Genomic DNA, 20,357 nt, shown 5'->3' with positions numbered 1-20,357 from the left:
CCTCATATCTCCTCTTTTGTCATTTTTCAGTTTTTGACATAATTTGAAAATACCTGTTGCTCTTTACATAGTATGTAAATTTCATGAAGAATGGACCAAAAGAAACGACCCAAAATGGCTTGGAAGAAAGTCTGGTTCCATTGACTTACATTAAAAGTAAAGTAGGTTTTTTCCTTCTCCTGTAAAGTTACCAATTTGGAGACACAAGGTTTTCTTCCAACAACGGTGATATAACAATAGTTATAATAGTTATGATCACTCACTAAATATTATTTAGTGGAATGTTTAGACTTTAAAAATATAAAGTCATGTATTTAAAAGTCTACCTACTTTTTCCTTTGAAACTTTATTAAAAACTAAAGAGTTAGTGGAGACACGGTCTTGTAGGAATCACTGCACAGCAGAGTTTGAATCATCCACTCTTGCCATAGATTATTTCTTCCTTGCTGGAGGCTTCGACCACATTTCCTGTGTTTTTACAAAACTAATTACCCTTTTGGAGGGATTTCAAAATAGCCTTGAAGACAAGAAAATGGATGCCATGTGCCCAGTCGTCTGAGCTGAAACTCTCAAAGCTGTCCCAGAAACAAAGCGAAACAGCCGACATGATTCCTTTCTATATTATTTGAGCTGCTAAATGCTGATTAGCATTTTAATGGACTCTTCATATAGCAGGAGGAAGACAGCCATGCGAAGGCCTCCAGTGGTTTCCACGGCAACGGTCAGTCAGAATCTGACGTGTGGCCGAACCCCTCGGCTCTGTCAATGGAGAACGTGGAGCCGAGGAGACCCAAGCTCACATTCAACAACACGTATGTACTGCACATTAAACACGTGTTAACACATTGTGTTTTAGTTGGCATGAGAGTAAAAACTGCATACAATGGAATTATATGATGAACAGCCCAGTACAGCCTTGGGCAGGCAGTCCTGCAAATGGTAGGCCAGTTTGTTGATACTAAAACAACAAATGCCATGAACAAAAACAATACATCCACTGAAACATGAAATATGTACAGTTCAGAACTGTGTTTTATAAAACTCTGGATACAGTAACTGGTAATTAACATCTCATTGTTGCTGATACTGATAACCATAACTGATAATTTGACCTTTTTTGCATTTATTATAATTGTTTAGTACACACTCTTATCACAAAGGCATTCACAATGGTAAGTGAATGTAATATTGGGAGTCTAGCCCAAGGACTTATTCTGTTATTCTGCTGTTGGTAAAGCAGTGGTGCCTAGATGTGGATTTGGACCCTGTTTTACCATGTGTGTGATGGTGCTGTTATCCATTATGCTATGTGTGTTAGTTTACAAGAATTCCCACCACAAGTGACTACATGCATCGGTTAGATGGATTGGATGTCAAATTATTAGTTATGAGCCAAAATTCCATTATGAAACTGAAAATTGTAATAATTTTAAAATTAATCAAATTAGTTTTCCCTATTAATCAGCAAATAATACACTATATGTCCAAAAATTTGTAGACACCTGCTCCTTCAACGTCCGACACAAATGCCGCTTCAACTCATCCTAAAATTACTGGACGGTGGTCCATCTCTGAACACAGATTCACTTCTCCCCAGCCTAAGGCTTTATACACCTCGATGGTGAGTTGATGGGGTCATCAACACTGTCTAATGAACAACAGGCCTTTTGTTAGGCTGTGGCTGAAAAGTCCCTCCAAAAACTCCAGATGAGTATGTAGATCTGTGTCACATGTGTGGAGAACATTGCATTACATGCAGTAGAATAAACGTTCCCTCTTGTGAGATGAAAACACTTCTGTCAGCCAAGGATAGAGATTATTAGCTAGCTTGTTTGGCTTGTGTTGTAGTTGTATTCTAGATTTTAAAAGAGTATGGACGAGAGGAATTTGGGGGTGGGTTTTAGAGGGGGCACGCTCTTGTTAGTTTAACAGGTTATCACCAGGCATTGTGACATGATCATGTCTGGCCCCGCGAGACTAGCCAGTGCTTAGCCAGTGGACATGGTGACCTCATGACCTTAGGCAGTTGTAGGGTAGAGGTTAGGGAACCAGCCTTGTGCCCGGAAAGTTGCCGGTTTGATCCACTGAGTCAACAGGACCGAAGTGCCCTTGAGCAAGGCACCTAACTCCCAAACGCTCCTCGAGGGCTGCCCACCACTCCGGGCAAGTGTGCTCACTGCCCCCTAGTGTGTGTGTGGGCTCACTAATGTGTATGTGGGTGTTCTACCCCACAGATGGGTTAAATGCGGAGGTGAATTTCCCTGTTGTGGGATTAATAAAGGATAACTTATTACTTATGTGCAGCTGCACCACAGCATCCCGTTCTATTGGCAGTGCTCTTCTTTGGAGTTTGTAGAAGCTAATTAGAAGTAGTGTCTGGATACTTTTGGACATATAGTGTACGCTAGCTGCTGTAAAATGTTGAAGTCTTCAGAGGATTTGATGCACATGATGAAATGTATGAAGAGGTTGTGTCTAATGCATAAGCTCTTTTGGTAATCCTGCTCAAATGATCTTGCTCCACAGTGTTCACAATGCAGACTACTATATGCAGGAAGCCAAGAAACTGAAGCACAAAGCTGATGCGCTGGTAAGCCTGACCTTGCAATAAGTTCTAATACACCAAGTTAATACTTCAAAGTGGAATGTTTTCATGAATTAAAAAGACTTCAAACACATCTCATAAAAGAATACCTTTAATTGCATTTCTGTTTCGTTAATTAGCATGATGCCTTCAAGTGATGTCACCGACACATGTGTCAAAGTTAATTCAAAGTTAATATGAGAACTGATGATAAGAGCAGGTGTTAATATTTTTACTCAGCTTCCATTGGATTGGACTGAACTATTTCTGGCACTTCGCAGGTTTTAATTACAAGCAGCTATAGCTCATCTGTGCTATTGAGGAGAGCCTTTAACAGTGTAAAGAGGGTTTTTGAGCAAAGGCCTTTGCTCATGAATAAGCTCCAAAAGAGCATTCTCACTCCTCCTAAGTACTTTAAAGAAGGGCCTTTTGCTCATGATTTACTAAACAGACTTCTACTGCCCTAATAATTGGATCCAGGCAATTATCTCTTGAGGCATTGTCCTTTATAGAAAGTTACATCCACTCCACCATAAATCGGCCCAGTGATGTAAAAGCCTTGTCATGAATACAGAGTGAAGGGAATTGATGCAGGAGCATAATCGCCGGTATGTAATGAATCTGGGGCTGCCGCCTGGCTCTTATTAAAGGCTTTATTTGGAAATAGATGGAACCTGTTCAAGAAGTGCCTGTGAAGACAAGTGGACAGTAAATCTGTTTTACAGTTTCCTGTGCACGAGGCATATAATAAGGATTTGTGTTAGGCTCCTTAGCGGAGCAATGTTTAGCACTATTGATTAGTATCTGATTCATGAGAAGACTTCATGCTTCCCTGTGAACTCTTGTCAACAAATCAGGGTTGTAAAAGGACCAGAATAAGCAGCTGATCCATACACAGTTTTATAAAACAAAAACAGTTGTTCAAAAGTTATCAGGAGCTTTTCATGCTCGGTTCATTAATATGTACATTGTCTAAAACTGGGTTTAAAATCAGCCGAGCAGTTTTACGAAGACATTACTCTGGATTTGCGTAGAATCTTTCTGTAGGCCCCCTAGAGGACATTTTGTCCGAAATGAACGCAGATATTTTTATATAATAAAATCAAATAAAACATTTCCCCATAAGATTAACTAAGACACTGTTGGCTCTCTGTGTTGAGCTGCTAGTGAGCAATGAAGGGTGAGAGTGGAAGGTTGAGAACCCCCTGCTGTGAGAACAGTTCATGTGCACCTCTGACATTTCCATCAAAATATGTTTAAGCAATATTATTAAAGAAAACAAATATTGCATAGTTAAACTGAGGGACCTCCAAAACAAGTAGAAGCTGAATGTTATGGCTACTGCAAACAGTAGCCTACTGATGCTTTCTGTTATTCTGCTATTCCAAGAGCTGTTTAGTCAAAGCTATGAAAAGCTTTGAAACTGATCTTGTGTCTGATCTTAATCCCTGGTAGGACTGTCTGCTTAAAAAGAGTCCCAGATAGTGAAGTAACTGAGTAAAATTGAGTAATGTTGTTCACCTAAGATGCAGAGTGTTCGGAGAATTTTCGACTAGGCTAAGAAGTTTGAGTTGGGTGAACTGTAGTTTCAAGTTAATGAAAAGCAGTGTAATCAATTACCTTAAGTTGCATAAATATGTACATTTGACTTACATTCTGTATTGACAGATTCTACATTTCTGACGTTTATTCCATCAAACACAAGGCAAAAATTAGTGCTGCACCGATACTGTATCGGTTTATCTGTTCACTGTTTAGTTCTGTTTTTAACTGTTCTGCACAATAAAGATATTTTACATTTGCTTAAGTTACATGCTTCCTAATACTAATTATACAATAGTAAATACTAAATGGATACAGTAAATAAACAAAAATAAGTTTTCTTAAGCTTCTAATAAATATAATCCGACAAGTAAATGCCATCTAGCCAAGCTGAGTTTGTTTTATTTGTGATGCATTTCACCAAAATGAAATGTTTTAAAAATGTAACTGTATAAATATCAGGACTTATATGCGAGTTAGGTTAGATAGAGTTAGTATCGGTATCGGAAGGGAAAAAGTGGTATCAGTCCATCTCCAGCAAAAATGTAAGGCATAGTTGTTTTTTTACACAGAGCAAGACTGAACTTTCACCATTAAACATCTGGACTAAACCTTGTAATTTCTGTCCTTTTGACAATAAATATATACAGTCGTACACAAAATTTTAAACACCACTGGTCAAGTTTTGTTGATTTTCTAAGTGAATAAGTTCCTCTAAACATCCTCCACAGGGAACACAGAACATAAACATGGCTTTTTCTGCAATTTTTTTTGCAAAATTTCTGTTTATTTACAGAGTTTAGCATGTTAAAAACATAAAATATAAAATGTGCCATAACTTTTGCACAGGCCACATTCTATGCTTTTATTTTTTTGTTTCTCTGCTTGTTTCCCTGAGCCAAAAAGTGGAATTAATTATGAATTATTATGAATTAATAAATGTAAAATAATTAATATACAATTAGAAGATGCTTTTGGTTATTACCCACAAAAACTGAGACTTCTAAAAGGCAATAGTGTTCTCTGTCAGTCTCTTATGCCACTCTCTGCTTCCCCCACAGATGGAGAAGTTTGGTAAAGCCGTAAATTACGCAGACGGCGCGCTTTCCTTCATCGAGTGCGGCAACGCCATGGAGAGAGACCCGTTAGAGGCCAAGTCACCGTATACCATGTACTCGGAAACCGTGGAGCTCATTAGGTCAGTGAGAGCAAACACTTCTCATCTCTGAGCCTTCTCTTCTCTGAGCCTCTCTCTCTCTCTCCCTCGCTCGCTCCCTCCCTCAGGGACGGCCACCCTACCTGCCATGATTAAAATAAAAAAAGATGATTGTCATTAGGACCACCGCTGGGCAACTCCACATTACAAGTCACGCAATTAGCAGCCCTTGTTTTATTAATGTCACGGGGAATGAAAATAGATGGACCTCGAAGCTCATCAGCGCGCTCGGAGATTCGACCAGCGCTGATTGAAACTGGAGCTGGGAGAAAGCCGCGTCTGCTTGTGCAAACTCGCACGCACACACAGCAGTCGCTCGTATAAGGGACCATAAAATGGGGTCGCATTAGACCATTAAACCTAAAGGATTTCATTTATGCTGAAATGGAAATGTACTGATGAGATTTTCTTAATTCTGTAGTTGTGTGATCATTAACATTAGCATTGCAAGCAGCGATGCTCCATAAAAAATAAACTATAAGAACCTCACTGTGATACCTCATTGCTTTCCTGACTCATTTGCTTGTTTTGTTCTTTGTCATTTAAGGTATGCGATGAGATTAAAGAACTTCACAAGCCATTCAGCCACGCTAGCAGAGAAGAAATTAGCGGTGTTGTGGTGAGTTGGAATTTCCACATGGATCTTTGTAGATCACAGCCAGTATCTGTTATATCTCATATGAAAATGATCTGTAGAAGTTCTTTATTTTACATACAGACGTCAAAATCAGTTTACAGTTCACTACTTTGGAGCGATAGTTGCATGAAAAATCAAATTAACGCTATTTTCCGCTTAACCCAAATGTGATCAGCCACCCAAGACATGCTTGAGTATTCATTCATTATGTTAGTATTGGTTTATTTATGTAGCATTGGTTTTATTTTGTAGTATCTTATTTTGTAGTATTTTAACCCTTTAGACTCTAGAAAACTCTTGTGGGTTCAATTTTAGGAAGAACATGTTTGTTTATTACTGTTCAAAACAAAAGATTTTATCATAAAACCAAGAAAAAATGTCAGTTACTTACCAATGGATGTGATATTAGTCCTTTGGTAGTAGTAAAAACACATCATACCCAGGTAATCTTAGCTAAAGGCTGAACGCAGCCACACTCCCCTCTATAGTTCCACATATCACCCCTTTCCTTTAAACAACTGACGCTTGATAAGTTTGATAAGATCTCTTTTACACAAAAATAAAAACACATGAATTTGTTCAGCTGTAGTTTTGAACAGTAAATGACATTCAGGTCAGACGCTGAACACGTCCTTATTTAGCACGCTAAGAGACAGAGACAAACAAAGGATTGCAGGCTGGCTAATCGGTTTAGCCGATTCTAGTTATGAACACCTGTAAATCTAAAAGAATTTAGTATAAAACACTAAAATAACTTGCTGAGTTGTCAATCCTGAACAAGATTTATGTTCGCCTATCGTTCTACAGGTTGCAATGACATTTGAACTTGGCTGATCGTTCAGTAAACCAACCAAACTATGGAAACACATCAACCAAAGATTTAGAAAGTTTTGCTTCTGAACTTATTTGTGTATAATCATTACTATCCAAGTAAACCAAAATCTTGTCAGACTGATTTGTCTCCTTCTCTGACATAACTTTACAGCACATCGGTCTTTCATCGTCTTTGGGACGCCTGTTGTAAAAAGAGATGTATAAATGTAAAACTAATCTAAACTATTCAGAAAATTGAATATTTTTCAAAACTAAATTAAATTAAAAACGTACAGTTATGGTCATTTATATTACTAAATGTTGTTTTTTTAAGGGTTGTATTGAGAACAAGTTCTCAAGCACTCATTTGGTAAATTAAGCAGAGTATTTGAAGCCTGTAAAATGCTGTTAGTGTCAGCACTAGAAGCTTGAGTCTTTAGTTTTGCACTGAAGCTACGAGGGTTATGTAGGCAGCAAGTAATGGAAGCCTATACATGGCCTGGTTCCAAACAAATGAATACAGGCACATGCTAGGAAAGTATGTGGTTGTTCCAAAAAGTGAAATAGCACCAAAAATAAAAAAGCCCATGAACTTACTGTAATATCTCAGCATTAATTGCTGATTTGTGGAGATTACCCAAGCAAAAACATCATAGGTACTACAGAAGAGTGGTTTAGAGAAATTGGTCCATATTCATAGAAGTAAGCTTATTTTATTAACTTCCCAGACATTAATGAACATCCAGCGACAACATCTAACAACAGAGGATGCTAACAGCACAATGCATAGCTTGCAGGGATCATATGAGTGTTTTAGGCGTTATATAGGCGCTATGTAGATTAATTATAGTCTTCATACTACACTACCAGAGCCGTTCTACGTTCTATGGCACTTGTGATGAATTAAGCAATATTTTCCCTCAAATAACAGAGCAAAATTTCAAACCTAGGGTGCAAGGCCTACCTGTAGTGTCATCAGCTAGCATCATTGTGGCAATTGCATGCCTAAATCATCACACATTCGCCTCACACAGTGTCAAGGTGTTAATTAATGACAAATAGACTTACCTATGTGATTTATAATGCTTCATGACATACTGTTGTCTTCAATAGAGACAAAAGTATGGGTGAAATTCAGGTTTTCGGATGGTTGTTATTATCATATTTGATGTTTGTATGGTTTTATGTACCAAAAACTGTTGTAGTTCATTTTTTACATGAGCATTTTCCATCATTTCTTATCCTTTAGGCTATTTTTGTTACTCTTTCTTTAAGACTGATATATGTAAATGATCACTGTTCTCATTCGGTGGTCTGTATTTTGCCTCATTCAAAAAGGAGGCCAGGCTGAAACAGTCTTTATAACTTCAGGTTGAATGGGCGGGACTGAGAAGCTGTAGGTTAAATAGAAAAATATATGTAAATGCACTGGATTTTCATGACATAACAAAAATGCAGCTTAGTGTCCATATATGGGCTGTATGGACAGTTTGTTTTAAACTTTAGACAAGTTTACATACTACATCAAACTCTTTTATTAAAAAAAAACGAAGAAAAATTAGTTTTCCATGAAATGGACCCTTTAAATCAGTTTTTTGGCCGAGGTATCTCTTTAAAAAGAAGTGATAGCAGGGTCATAAAATTGGGAAAGTAACAAAACGTGACTTTCGTAAAAATACTGTCCCACATAATTGAATGATTCATAAGGAATATAAAAAGAAGAGGGCATTCGCATTTCACTTTAATCCTTTTCATCTTTAAATTTGAATACAGTCATCATGAGCGTTGGGTAAATGCCAGCATGTATTTGAAGAGCGAGGGTTATGTTTTCAGCCTGCCAGTGAGCGTCCCGAGGGTGGCACCATAAAAACCCACAGCACCTCCTCAGCCGTCAGAAGCTAAACCTGCCACTTTGCTCCGTCTAAATCTCCTCTCAGCCATCGCTAGTCGACAATCGTCCGTATCTGGGAGGGGAGGCTTTAAAACACAGCTAAAGCGCTTAATCAGCTTAGAATGGATCATTATTCTTGTATTTCATTAAGCCATTAGAGGATAATGAAAGATTTCTGCACGGCAGCGGGCCGGATATATATTCCCTCCCAGATAAAAAGCGTCCACGAGCCCGCCTGCCTGTCACCTCGCAAAAGCTTGTTTATGTTTGAATGTCAAGGTTAGATTTGTGCTCGTGGCAGGATGACAGTCAGCCCGGATTAAAATTCAGCCACCAGCCTCGCCCTCTTGTTAACCAAAGTCATCTAGCATTTGAAGGGGACTTTCAAAGTCTCCTTCAGTTGCATTTTATAGGCCTCAATCAAAGCCCTGATGATGCATTTGAGGTTGTAGATGCATTTTAAGGAAGAGGAGGGACTGTCAAATATGTTTTACTCTTATCACCAAAGTGAAGCTTCACACAGACTTTGGAAACTCAAATGTGACACAAGGGCGCGTCACAGAATCAGCGCATACGCATCGACAGGTATGGAAAAAAGTACCGGTCGGTTATGAAAGCTGTCCTACATCTGACCTAGTTTTCCTGGCCTGTGAGGACACACTGTTATGGCTCTGAGATGAGGAGTCTGGTCCTATTAGAAATGACAGAGGGCTAGTTGGGTTTCATGGGGCGGTGCATATGTCCCAAGCATCTGCTGTCTCACAAGCGTACGACTTAAAGGTCAGGCACTCTATGTTACTGGCCGTACACTTTCCAGTACTCTCATCCGCACGTACCAGGATGCCTTATTTTTCTATGTCTGTTTGTTTACTTACCTGTTTTGGTTGTAACATTCCATCACATTTCACATTATTATTTGATTATCAACTTAAGACTCATTATTTAATAACTGCTATGAACTTTTTGTTAACTACTATACAGGTTATGTAAAGTGCTGTGCAAAAGTCACAAGAGACCATGTTTTATTTCTTTAATTTCTAGTCAAAGCAGTACAAGTTATTCATATTTCAATGTCAGGGAAAAGCAGAAAACAGAAAATTACACAGAAGCCTTGACAACTAAATATACTATCAATTTTTTCAGTATTTAGTCTGTTCAGTGTTTGCCTTAATTACAGCTTCCATTCATTTCAGTAGACCTGCTTTCAGTTTTTCAAAGAAATCTGCAGGGATTTTTCCACAGCTCCAAAGTTCAGTCTAAGAAGTTGGTTGCATTTACTGCTTCTCACAATCCAAGTAATGCCAGACACATTCAGTGATGTTGAGATCTGGACTCTGGGGTGGTCAGTCCATTGTTCTGAGAACACCAGCAGCTTTTTTGCTACATATTGTCTTCTCACAGCGAAACGATGGACAGAGTCACAGCTTAAAGTGCTGTTTCTATGATGGTGACAGTTTTGGTGGTCTCCTGTGTCTTGAAGGGTTTTTTTTTCTTTCTTTTAATACTTTTCAAGGAAGAGAATTATCTCATATAACTTCATCAGGATCTCCTGAGTATCTTAAATTGCTGTTTTGACTGGAAATGAACTAAATGAAAGGTGGCCTCTGACCTTTGCTCTGTGCCTTTAGTTATGAGGCTATAGAAGAGATTAAAGAGTTAACTGGGAGAACAGGCCCGTGTTTGCACATCGTGTATAATTGCAATATGTGTTTCCTTTCTCCGCAGCAATCGTTGTTTATCCCTGCTGTACTTGCGGATGTTCAAGCTGAAGAAGGATCACGCCATGAAATATTCGCGCTCCTTAATGGAGTACTTCAAGGTAAAGAACCTCCCACCCCCCCACCGCATCTGCTACAACAGAGGAGCTGAGCTAGAGTTTCCGAGCTTTGCGGAGCCAATTTTCGCCTGGCTAAATTGAATTCGTATTTGTTTGAATAGCGTGTTCTCATTAATTTTGCATGCCGTTATTAAAAGCAGTTCATTTATTCGGTTAGTGTACAAATTAATACCATCAATTATCTGCACACATTGTCAGACTGTAAGCCCATTATGATTAATCGTGTTTGAGCTTTTCCACCACGAGCGCTGCGCTCACAAAACGCGCTCTGGCGGTTAACATAAATAATGTTTGCTTTCTCGTGCTTCTCTGCAGAACTCGGCAAAAAGTTCCCAAGCACCTTCGCCATGGGGAGCCAATGGAAAGTAAGTCCTTTCTTTTCTTTAATATCGCTCCCTAACCTCCAGAAGAGCTCCTCCTCTTCGGCTTGCAGTAAGCAGTGGGAAAGTGTAGACCTATGGGCGTGCGATGCAAAACCTCGGTCATGGTTACTTTAAGCAAATGAGAGGGCATGAAGAGATGAACTCTGGAAAGGCAGCAGCTCTTCCATTACCAGCGCCATGGCAACCTAACGTCCGCGGGGCGGGCTAGTGCAGGAAGCTCGGTGCGTGTGAGAAAGAGAAAGAGAGAGAGCGAGTTGGCCTCTGGCTGGACACTACCCAGGCCTGCTGCTCTGCAGCCAGCGCGCCTGTCAAAACCAATTAGCTTAGGCGGCCAGACCCCTCCAGCTTCTCTGCCCTTCGCTAATACATTAGCAGCAAAGAGAGTGTTCTAATCCTCCCCTACCTGCTGCAGCTATGATCAACACCAGCACCCCCTACCACCCCAACCCCCCCCCCACACTTTCCTCTCTGCACTGTGTTTACCTTCTTCACCATAATGAATCTTTTCTCCCTTCCTGCTGTCTCTGCCGTCTTTCCTTCCTGCCAGTGGTTTGTTTATTCGTGCAAAGCCCGCAAAACTGCCCAAGAACGGGCTTCACTGTTGACAGCGAACATAATTTAGCCTTGCGGGGCCTGAGCGAGGTTCAATTTATCGCTGGATTACAGGCGACGTGGCCTGATTGTTTAGGTTTAAGCACTAAAAAGACTGATGTCTGTGTTCGTTGACTGGCACACGGTTCCAGCTGCGCTTGAGTGAGAGCAAAAACCTCAGCTTGATGCTTATGACGTTCAGGCGAGGAACTAAGCTAGTCAAAGCATTGTTTGGTCAACTTGAAGTGATGTATCACAAGCTCTCTGATTAAACTTTAGCCCTTAGAGATAACAAACCCTGCCAAAAATACAGATTCTAAAATTTCAATTGATACCACATTTTATTATTGTTTGAATTTGATAATGTTGCTTTATTATTATGGAACAATCCTTTACTTTTTTTGCATGTATTTGTCATTTCTTGACATTGAAGTCAGAAAAGTAGGCTAAAACCTACCGATACAGAACGTAAATGAATGTAGATGCATTTTATTATGTAACTATGTAATTAACCATGTAATTGTTTAATTACATAGTAAATAAGGTAAGACACTACAGGCAGAAATGACAATTTTGTCCCATCAATTTTTTTAGGTTTTTGGGTTAATTGTATTTATAACATGTCAGAGCTAAACATTAATATCATTATTTCCACATGTTTAGTCAATTAGATTCCTCTCTAACTGTATTTTACTAAAGCTAGCAACTTTAATAAAGAGACTAAGCTCCACCCACACTTGTCACAACCATGTCATGTCATAAACCGATCAAAAGCGCATGTCCTGTAGAATCTAATGCTACGTTTACACAACAGGTAAAAGTGGCCCAAATCCGATCTTTTTTCTCATATGTGACACAGATGTGTCATCTGTGTGGCAGTGTGAACAGCAAAAAACGCATTCAACGAATCTGACATTTTCAATTCCGATTTGAGACGCTTTCATATGTGGTACTGAAATCCGATACGTATCCGATCTGCTGCAATGCGACTCAGTCTGAACAGCCAGATTGGAATTCATGCGACTTTTACGTCAGTACAGCTCGACATTTGTCATAATTTTGCGCTGCTGAGACTCTTTAGTATTTAGGCTGATGTTTCTGTGCCAAAACATCAGAAGAGACTCATCAAACCGCTCCGTGTTCGAAGAGGTTTCAAACGGAACGGCCGAATGCGGCCGGAGGAGCTGAGGCTGCAGCGTCAGAGAACAGTTTAAAGAATCCGAGGACGCGAACCAAAGAAGTAGCCGAGGCCGAATAACGCGCCCTTTTTTCAGTGAACTCACACACATTGTGGGTGATGAGTCCAGCTGTCAGTCATTGGAACTTCATAATCGCTCCTGTGATGCTGGTGAAGACTAAACTGAAAGCTGCGGGAGCGACTGGCGTTCGATTGTTTACCTCTGTATGAGCCGCCACGTGAAGCATTGTTCTTTAGCGCATGTGGGTCAGTTTAGGAGCTGATCTGTTCAGACTGATGTCGCATACAGATCATATTTAAAAGATAATGTGAACTGTGATATCTTTTGTTACAAAATGACCCTATCCACCTGTACTGCCTAAAGTAGTGTAGCATTTTAATAGCAACAGCAATAATAACTTTAGACTTCTAAAGGTTAAGCGGCCAGGGCTCACCAGAAGGCCCAGCGTTTTATTACACACCTCTGTATCCTAAGAATAGCTCAGCCAGTTTGCATTGAAGTCCCTGTAATTACTATATAATAAACCTGAGTATGTAATAAGCCTGAGATTTTAGGGGTTAATGTGATTGTGGCCTTTACACAAATCTCAAAATAGCAGTTGTGACTCGTCTAGTAACACCTGCCTTTTTATGAATATAAGGTTGTGTTTTCGGTTTCTGAACTGCTCATTACATAAAAAAGGCACTACGGCTTCTTGGAGTGCAGACCATGCAAAACTGCAGTTCTGTAGTAATTAGAGTCAGTGCTGTTATTCAGAAATAATTGAGGACTCTTAACTTGCAGAAAAGAGGTTGCATAGTTTTGTACATCTGACTTTTCATGATCATATTTTCCGTATCTTATGAACTAATGTGCATGTCCCCTCCCTCTTTACCCATACAGAAGTACCGGCACACCCTCTCCCATGTCCCTGAGTCCCTCCCCCATCAGCTCTGTCAGCAGTAGCACCGGAGCCATGGGCTCTTCCTCCTCCTCTTCATCCTCGTCAGGCAGCGTGGCCATCCCCCAGCGCATCCACCACATGGCCGCCAGCCACGTCAACATCACCAACAACATCCTGCGCAGCTACGAGCACTGGGACACGGCCGACAAGCTGGCCCACGAAAGCCAAGGTAGGCCTTGGAAACCAGAGCTGCGTTTGGCAGCATTCAGCAGTGTAATAAACTACACTTGTTAGAGGAGTTGAGTACATATTTCCCTCTGATGGATAGATTCAGCTTAATTAAATTAATATTTAATAACCATTAAGGAGTAATGAAGTTTTCACAACTCAACTTCCAAGCTTGTAGAGAAGTGATATACCGGCTAAGCTTAGCTAAATAGCTTCTGTTTTTTTATTCTGCTGGCTTAACATATAAACCAGACAGCTTTTAAAGCGAAAAATGCAGCTTATATGTTCTGTTGTGCCTGTTAGCTGGCTAATTTAGCTAGCTTCAGCTAATGTTCACAGTGAACTAATGGGAAGCTGAGTCAAAATCTTGAGCATCCAGCTTTCTTTCTGTAAGGTGAACATTAACCTCTTTCTGCAAGCCCTCTACTGGCAGAGTGGAAAACTACTTGGGTATTTTTAATTAATACAATCAAATACATTATTTCTCCCATAACTCTGTTAAGCAGGGTATTGTTGGCTCTCTCTTTGTTGAGCTGCTAGTGAGCAATGATGAGTGAAAGTGGTGAGAATCCCATGCTATGAAAACAATTCACACCTCTCTACAATGATGACCATGCAGAGATAAAACAAACAGCACACCTGCAGCTTTCTTCATGTAAATAAAAATGTACAACTGCAACAATTAAAAATAGCATTTAAACTCAATAAAAACACTTTTGTTGACTTGCTTGCTCACGTACAATGACGGAAATCCAATTTGCGTCCAGATTTCAACATTTCCAAATTTGAATATATTATGTCAATGATACTGAATTTTAAAAAAATGCAAAGAACAGAAATTGAAAGACGTCCAAAACAGACAGAAATTCCATTTTGTGGGTGCTGTGAAAAGGGATTTAATGGTCAGTTTCCTGGACGTGGATTAAGTCTACTCTTAGATGAAGTTGCTGTGCTGGTGGTGAATCACCATAGGGAATTCTTTATGGTCTAGGCTTACGCTTAATCTGGGTCTGGAAAACATCCCTAAAGTAACCCAAAGTAATTAGTAGATTTTTTTTAAATAAGCAATGTATTTACTATTGTATAAGTCATTTTCTTTATTTTTAACTTTTATTATATTCAAGTAAATTACCATTGCCATAGCTATACAGTGAAACAGAGATTTTAGAACTTCTTCATAGTTTTCAGACAGTCCCCATTAACCTGTGCCATTATGGCATGTACCAGTACTTGAATGGCTGACAAAGTCATAATTGCAAGTGGTAAAAAGTTACCCAAGTTTATAAATTTACCAACCAGAACATTGTCTGATACCAGAGATTGTTCTCCAAGTTAGTGTTGGTCCATCCATGTGTTTATACAGTTATATGCAAAAGTTTGTGCAGACTTACTCTTAGTTTATAGAAGTGTGTAGTAACAATCTGGACCGACCTGTGGCTCCTGGGAATTTAAGGGGTTCAATTATTTTTACTTAGAAAATCAAACCATGTTATTTGACCGGAGGTGTTAAAACCTTTGCATACGTCTATACATATTGATCATATGATACATTTATCAGTCGCTGATAAACCAACACAAACGGCTGGCGGTTACAGTGTGATTTGGCAACGTGACAGTTTTTCCACCTAAGTTGACAAGGATCATACAAACACGCTAAAAACCTGAGCTTAGCCTGTCTGCAGAGAAATTTAGGACTGTGTTTTGTCTCGTACTGGACCTAGTCCAAGACTCTATTTGATTTTCAATGGAGTATAAGCATGAATAATGAAGTTTAGTATTTATGTCTGGAAAATCAGCCCGTTAAGTTTAATAGTCACGGTCTAATTTCTTGAAATATGGTTTTAAGTTTTTAGAAAAAATGTAGATGAAATTTACATGAAAACTCCTCAATCAACCATATCGTTGAGCCGTCCAAGTTTGAAAGTAGCAGTGAGAGAATGGAATTACACTCACAGCATTACAGCCTATCCATTTCCCTCTGGTTCGTAGAAAATATTCATTCTGAATGAGGAGCAAAGCCACTTGCTCATGAACCTGATTGGTCTTATTTTACATGTTATCTACATCTGTCAGAGGTTTAAAGGAGGTTGAAAGACAGAGCTGGCCCCTTTCACGCATTAGCCTTATCAGTGACTGAACATTTGTATGGACCACTGGAGACGGAGTGGCTTCGTAGCGCTGGAGGTTTGATGTGGCTTCCTCTGTCATTTCCTCTCGCGCTTGTTCCTCCAGAGAAGGCTAATTAAAAAGTGCAGAGGCACTGTATGTGTCGTGTGTGGTTTCTCTGCCTCGGAAGTCATCCATAAGAAGCCAGTGTGACCCTCTCTCCCTCTCCCCTTCTCTGTCTCTTTTCATAATGAACTCAATTAGGGCCTGTTGGGTTCAGCCTTTGGTCAGAATGATGTTGAAATTGGCCAATTACAGCACAGTGAGCTTAGATGTAGGGCTGTTAGGTACACCCAAGCCGCTATAGCCATACGGAGAGGTTATGAGCACACTGGCCTTTAGTTAATTGCGACGTGTCATTAGCTGGTGAAGAGAGACTGTCAGATATTTTCCATCACTATTCTGTTGAAACAAAGAGCTTTTGGAGTCCATCCCACCTCTTTTTTCAGCTTAGCCTACTCAGATTCAAGAGTTTTAATCCCAGCAATTACCATTATGGGGTTTTTAAGTTATTTATTTATTTTGCTGTCACACTTGTCAGGTAGCAGTTACAATCACATTTACAGATAGACTTACATTTAAATGTACTGTATTCAGAAAGAAAACAGGCACAGAAAACAGTAGATAGAAGATAATTCTGTCACAGCAGTAGCCTATAAACAAAAATAAACACATATAGAATAGGTATTAATGGATAAATAAAACCATTTAAAAAATATAGTTAAATAAGACAAATTAAGATAAGATTAAAAATATACTTTTTTGGATTTTTGTCAATGTTGTTTTTAAAAAGATCTTTTTTAATTTGTTTTAAAGTGAAGCTAAAAGATTTAGATTTATCGTCTACCAAAACAGAGTTTTAGTCCATAGGCGGAGCCTTATTTTAGCCATGCCCCTGCATTTTAGAGCAGGAAGTGAGACTGCACTCCTGTCCCTCATGGCCTCATGGTGAGCAGTTAGTTTGCTTTGAAGTAAATGAGTCCCAAAGTCTGAAAAAGAAATGTTACTACCAAAACACAGATTTTCTGCAATTACGTAAACTTTGTTTTAACTAAAAATATTTTACGTGTGTATAGCTGTGTTTGCTCGTCATGTACTGGCTAGCATTTTTGAGTTGCTCAAAATTAGCTAAAATTGACCAAAATAGTCACTACTGACACATTTGGTAAATTTCCGGTAGGTTATTGTTTTGGTAGTGACAAAATGGAAATGTTCAATCATTTATTTTAATAAAATTGACCTAATTAAGGTATAGAGCCTTTCAGCTCTGACCAATTCAGTAGAGTCATTATGTATTCGTATTGTTACATTACGCATTAGTGCTGCTGTTGGCTGTGTTTACATGCAAATATTTTTGCCAATCCGCCCGAATACATTCTGATTACAGATTAAGACTGAGGTGTTTGTGTTTTTAACTGCTTTAAAATTGTGTCAGACTCAGGAAAATGTCCTTCACATGTCCTTATTAAAGAAGGCCGAGAGGAAGACGTCGTGTTCTGAGACACATAAGCTGGACGTCCGTCCCACCGCCGTCTTTTAAAGATCAGAGCATAAACTTTGTCTCCTCTGCAGACCAGTTTCTGCTCCCATGATGTTGAATGTTATAAACTTTTGCTATCACGCGACACACATAATCAGAACTAGAGCTGGGTGATATGGCCAAAAATGTTATCACAATAAACAAAGTTCATATCGTTCGATATCGATACATACCGCGATAAATGTCAAATCATTATTTCTTTCAAGTTTGAAGGCTGATTTTTGGTCCTGGGGGGTTAATTCCTGTTTTAAACTATTCTTTATGGTCGGAACACAACAAACACTCACCAAACAGTGGAACATTTCACTAATCTGTCATGGGAGAGTGGGAGAGAGTGTCTGGTGAGCTGTTTTTACCAGCTGGAAAAGCATGGCTATTTTGTAATAGTCATAATTTAAGAAAGAAAACAGATTATTTTAGCTGGTGACGAGCGCTCGGCTACCCCGCTACAAATGACATCACAGTATTCAGACACCAGCTAGACGACTGGATTTCTCTATACTATCATAGTAGTTTAAGGGGTGAACCGCAAAATATCAACACCAGACAAACGGAGTCCTCCTTTTAGGTGTGTTTAAACTGAAAGCGGTGCTTTTGTGTTGTGTTTGATCTACAGTATCATCAATTCCCTGTGTTGTGGAGTGACGGAGCGCTGCTTCAAGTTAGCCAGCTGCTAAAAACAGCTAGCCTGGAAAGCTAGCGCTCTCCCGCTCTCCACTGCCTCACAGCTTCCTCAGTTTACTTTCGTTTAAATCAGGGCTGTAATTTACATGAACCCACTTCTTTCTTTCACTTTCATTGCTTGGGAATGCACTAATACTAAAATATGACTGTCCGAGCTCTGTAACAGCGCTGTAGTTGTGAGGATTGTGATTTAACGCCACCAAAGCTGGTTAGGATGTACAGAAAGAGGTGAGTTCGCTGTAGGTCAGTACAGTTACACCACTGACCTCGTTACTCACACTCGGTCACAGGAGAACAGATCGCCTGTCGCTCCACTCGAACAGGGAATTTATAACTCCGCGTTTCAGCCGTTGCTAAAGACTCCTCTTACTCGTGGCCCCCTCCCTCTCTAATCATGTAGAAAAACTCAGAAGTGCGCCCTCTCCTGGCGACAACAGAGTAGTGTCACTTTCCTTGCAGTAGAAAACGCCACCAAGGCTTTCGCTGAAGGTGGGAGTGTGAGAATGGAGTATTATATTGAACATTTATCGAACATGTCGTATCGCTCTATCGAGGAAAAGTTATATCGCGATAATTATCGTTATCGTTTTAACGCCCAGCCCCAATCAGAACATACTTAAACTTTCCAAAAGGGAGGGTAATCAGATACGGGCGTTTACATGGTTATTTACAGGATTACCCAGCAAAGGAAATTTTTGTTACTTTTATTTTTTCATTTTTTGGCTGCATCCACATTTAATTGCATTGTGTTTGGAATGTAATGGTCTTTCAATGAAGTGCTTTAATTAAAAGCAGCTCATTTTAAAAGAAATATGAAATCAGTGTTGGTATTAAATAGTACTTAAAGTTTCTGTATCAGTTTTTTTAATGTAGTAAGAAGTGCAAGAAGTTTGAATTCCTAAAACCCGCTCATACTTTGTCTTCACACTGTGTCTTTTTGTGCTCTTTGCCTGACAGAGTTCTTTCAGGAGCTGGACTCAGTGATGGAACCGCTGACACAACACAGCAGCATGACGGAACTGGTGCGCTACATCCGCCAAGGACTGCACTGGCTCCGGATCGAGGCCCATTTGTTATAGTGCTGGCGCTTTCACTGTGCTCTCTCACTCTCTCTCTCTCGCTCTCTCTCTCTCTCTAGCTCACTTTCTCACTCTCTTCCTCTCCATCTTGTCTTTCCTTCCATCACTCCCTCCTTCCACCGGTATCGCCACCAGCACTGCCATCTCCGAGCCACCGGGACCCGGACAGAGGTTCAGATGTTCGTCCTGCAAAACTTCTGAACTGTGTGTTTGTCCCAGCGGCCCATGATCATCAGCTTTTACAGAATAGGGAACGGTAGCACATATGGAACGTAAGGTGCTCTCGTTTTGGGGAACACTAGAAGTCGGCACTATAAGAGCAGACTTGGGCATGTGCACTCTTAAAAATGAAGGTGCCAGAAACCTTGAACCTTGAATGAATGGTTCTTTAACCTCTTAAGTCTGGTGTGAATAATCAGGCTTAAGAGTTTAATCTGCTCTTGTCAAAGATTTTTCAGTTCTGCTTTTGCATTTATTTTGATTTGTGAAGAACATAATCTAACAAAAGAAATTTCTGAAAATTCAGAAATTTTTGCTCAGTTTGTGTCACAAACCACTTTTTGAATAACATGACACTTGTGTTACACTGATTAACAAATCAATTAGTGTGTTTACATGCACACGATAATCCGATCATAATCGGATTTCTGCAGTTATCTGATTATTCAATGGTCATGTAAACACCATACTCCAATCTAGAAACTCGATCTAGAAATCCGATTAAAAAATCCGATAAAGAGAGCTGCATTTTAGCTCAGTAATCAGATTTCTCAGTGCATGTGAACTCTTACTCTGATTTCTTTCAGATTTCTCAGTCTGCACATGCGTGAAACAGATGGCGGTACCAGAAATGAGCAAGCAGCGTTGCCACGTTGACGAAATGAGGGATTTAATTATTCTTTATTTTCTAGATGATATGTGTTCATATTTCCAGGTAAAGTGGCACGGTGTTTTTAAAAACCCGCGGCATGAAGTTTAAGTATACATTACATTTACGTCACGTCCTCTTCTGTCAGTTTATTGGCCGGTTGTTAAATGCACTGATCAGATTACTGTCAAAATCTGATTTTCAGCAGTTATCGGA

General features: G+C 39.7%; 1 protein-coding gene across 1 annotated transcript in view; it reads left to right on the top strand.

Moving 5' to 3' along the window:
- The window catches only part of aff2 (AF4/FMR2 family, member 2), a 307,511-nt gene extending 287,610 nt beyond the window's left edge, over positions 1-19,901 (top strand). The window contains exons 14-21 of the mRNA XM_036568862.1: positions 673-812; positions 2,527-2,590; positions 5,188-5,324; positions 5,890-5,961; positions 10,409-10,502; positions 10,836-10,885; positions 13,576-13,805; positions 19,152-19,901. Of these exons, the coding sequence (XP_036424755.1) occupies positions 673-812; positions 2,527-2,590; positions 5,188-5,324; positions 5,890-5,961; positions 10,409-10,502; positions 10,836-10,885; positions 13,576-13,805; positions 19,152-19,273 (909 nt within the window). The 3' untranslated portion in view covers positions 19,274-19,901. The remainder of the gene's footprint in view (positions 1-672; positions 813-2,526; positions 2,591-5,187; positions 5,325-5,889; positions 5,962-10,408; positions 10,503-10,835; positions 10,886-13,575; positions 13,806-19,151) is intronic.
- The last annotated feature ends 456 nt before the right edge of the window (positions 19,902-20,357 follow it).

The sequence above is a fragment of the Colossoma macropomum genome, unplaced genomic scaffold (genome assembly GCF_904425465.1).
Source record: "Colossoma macropomum unplaced genomic scaffold, Colossoma_macropomum, whole genome shotgun sequence".
Lineage (NCBI taxonomy): Eukaryota > Metazoa > Chordata > Actinopteri > Characiformes > Serrasalmidae > Colossoma > Colossoma macropomum.
Note: the sequence above shows the minus strand (reverse complement) of the source record. Positions and strands in the feature narration are given on the sequence as shown.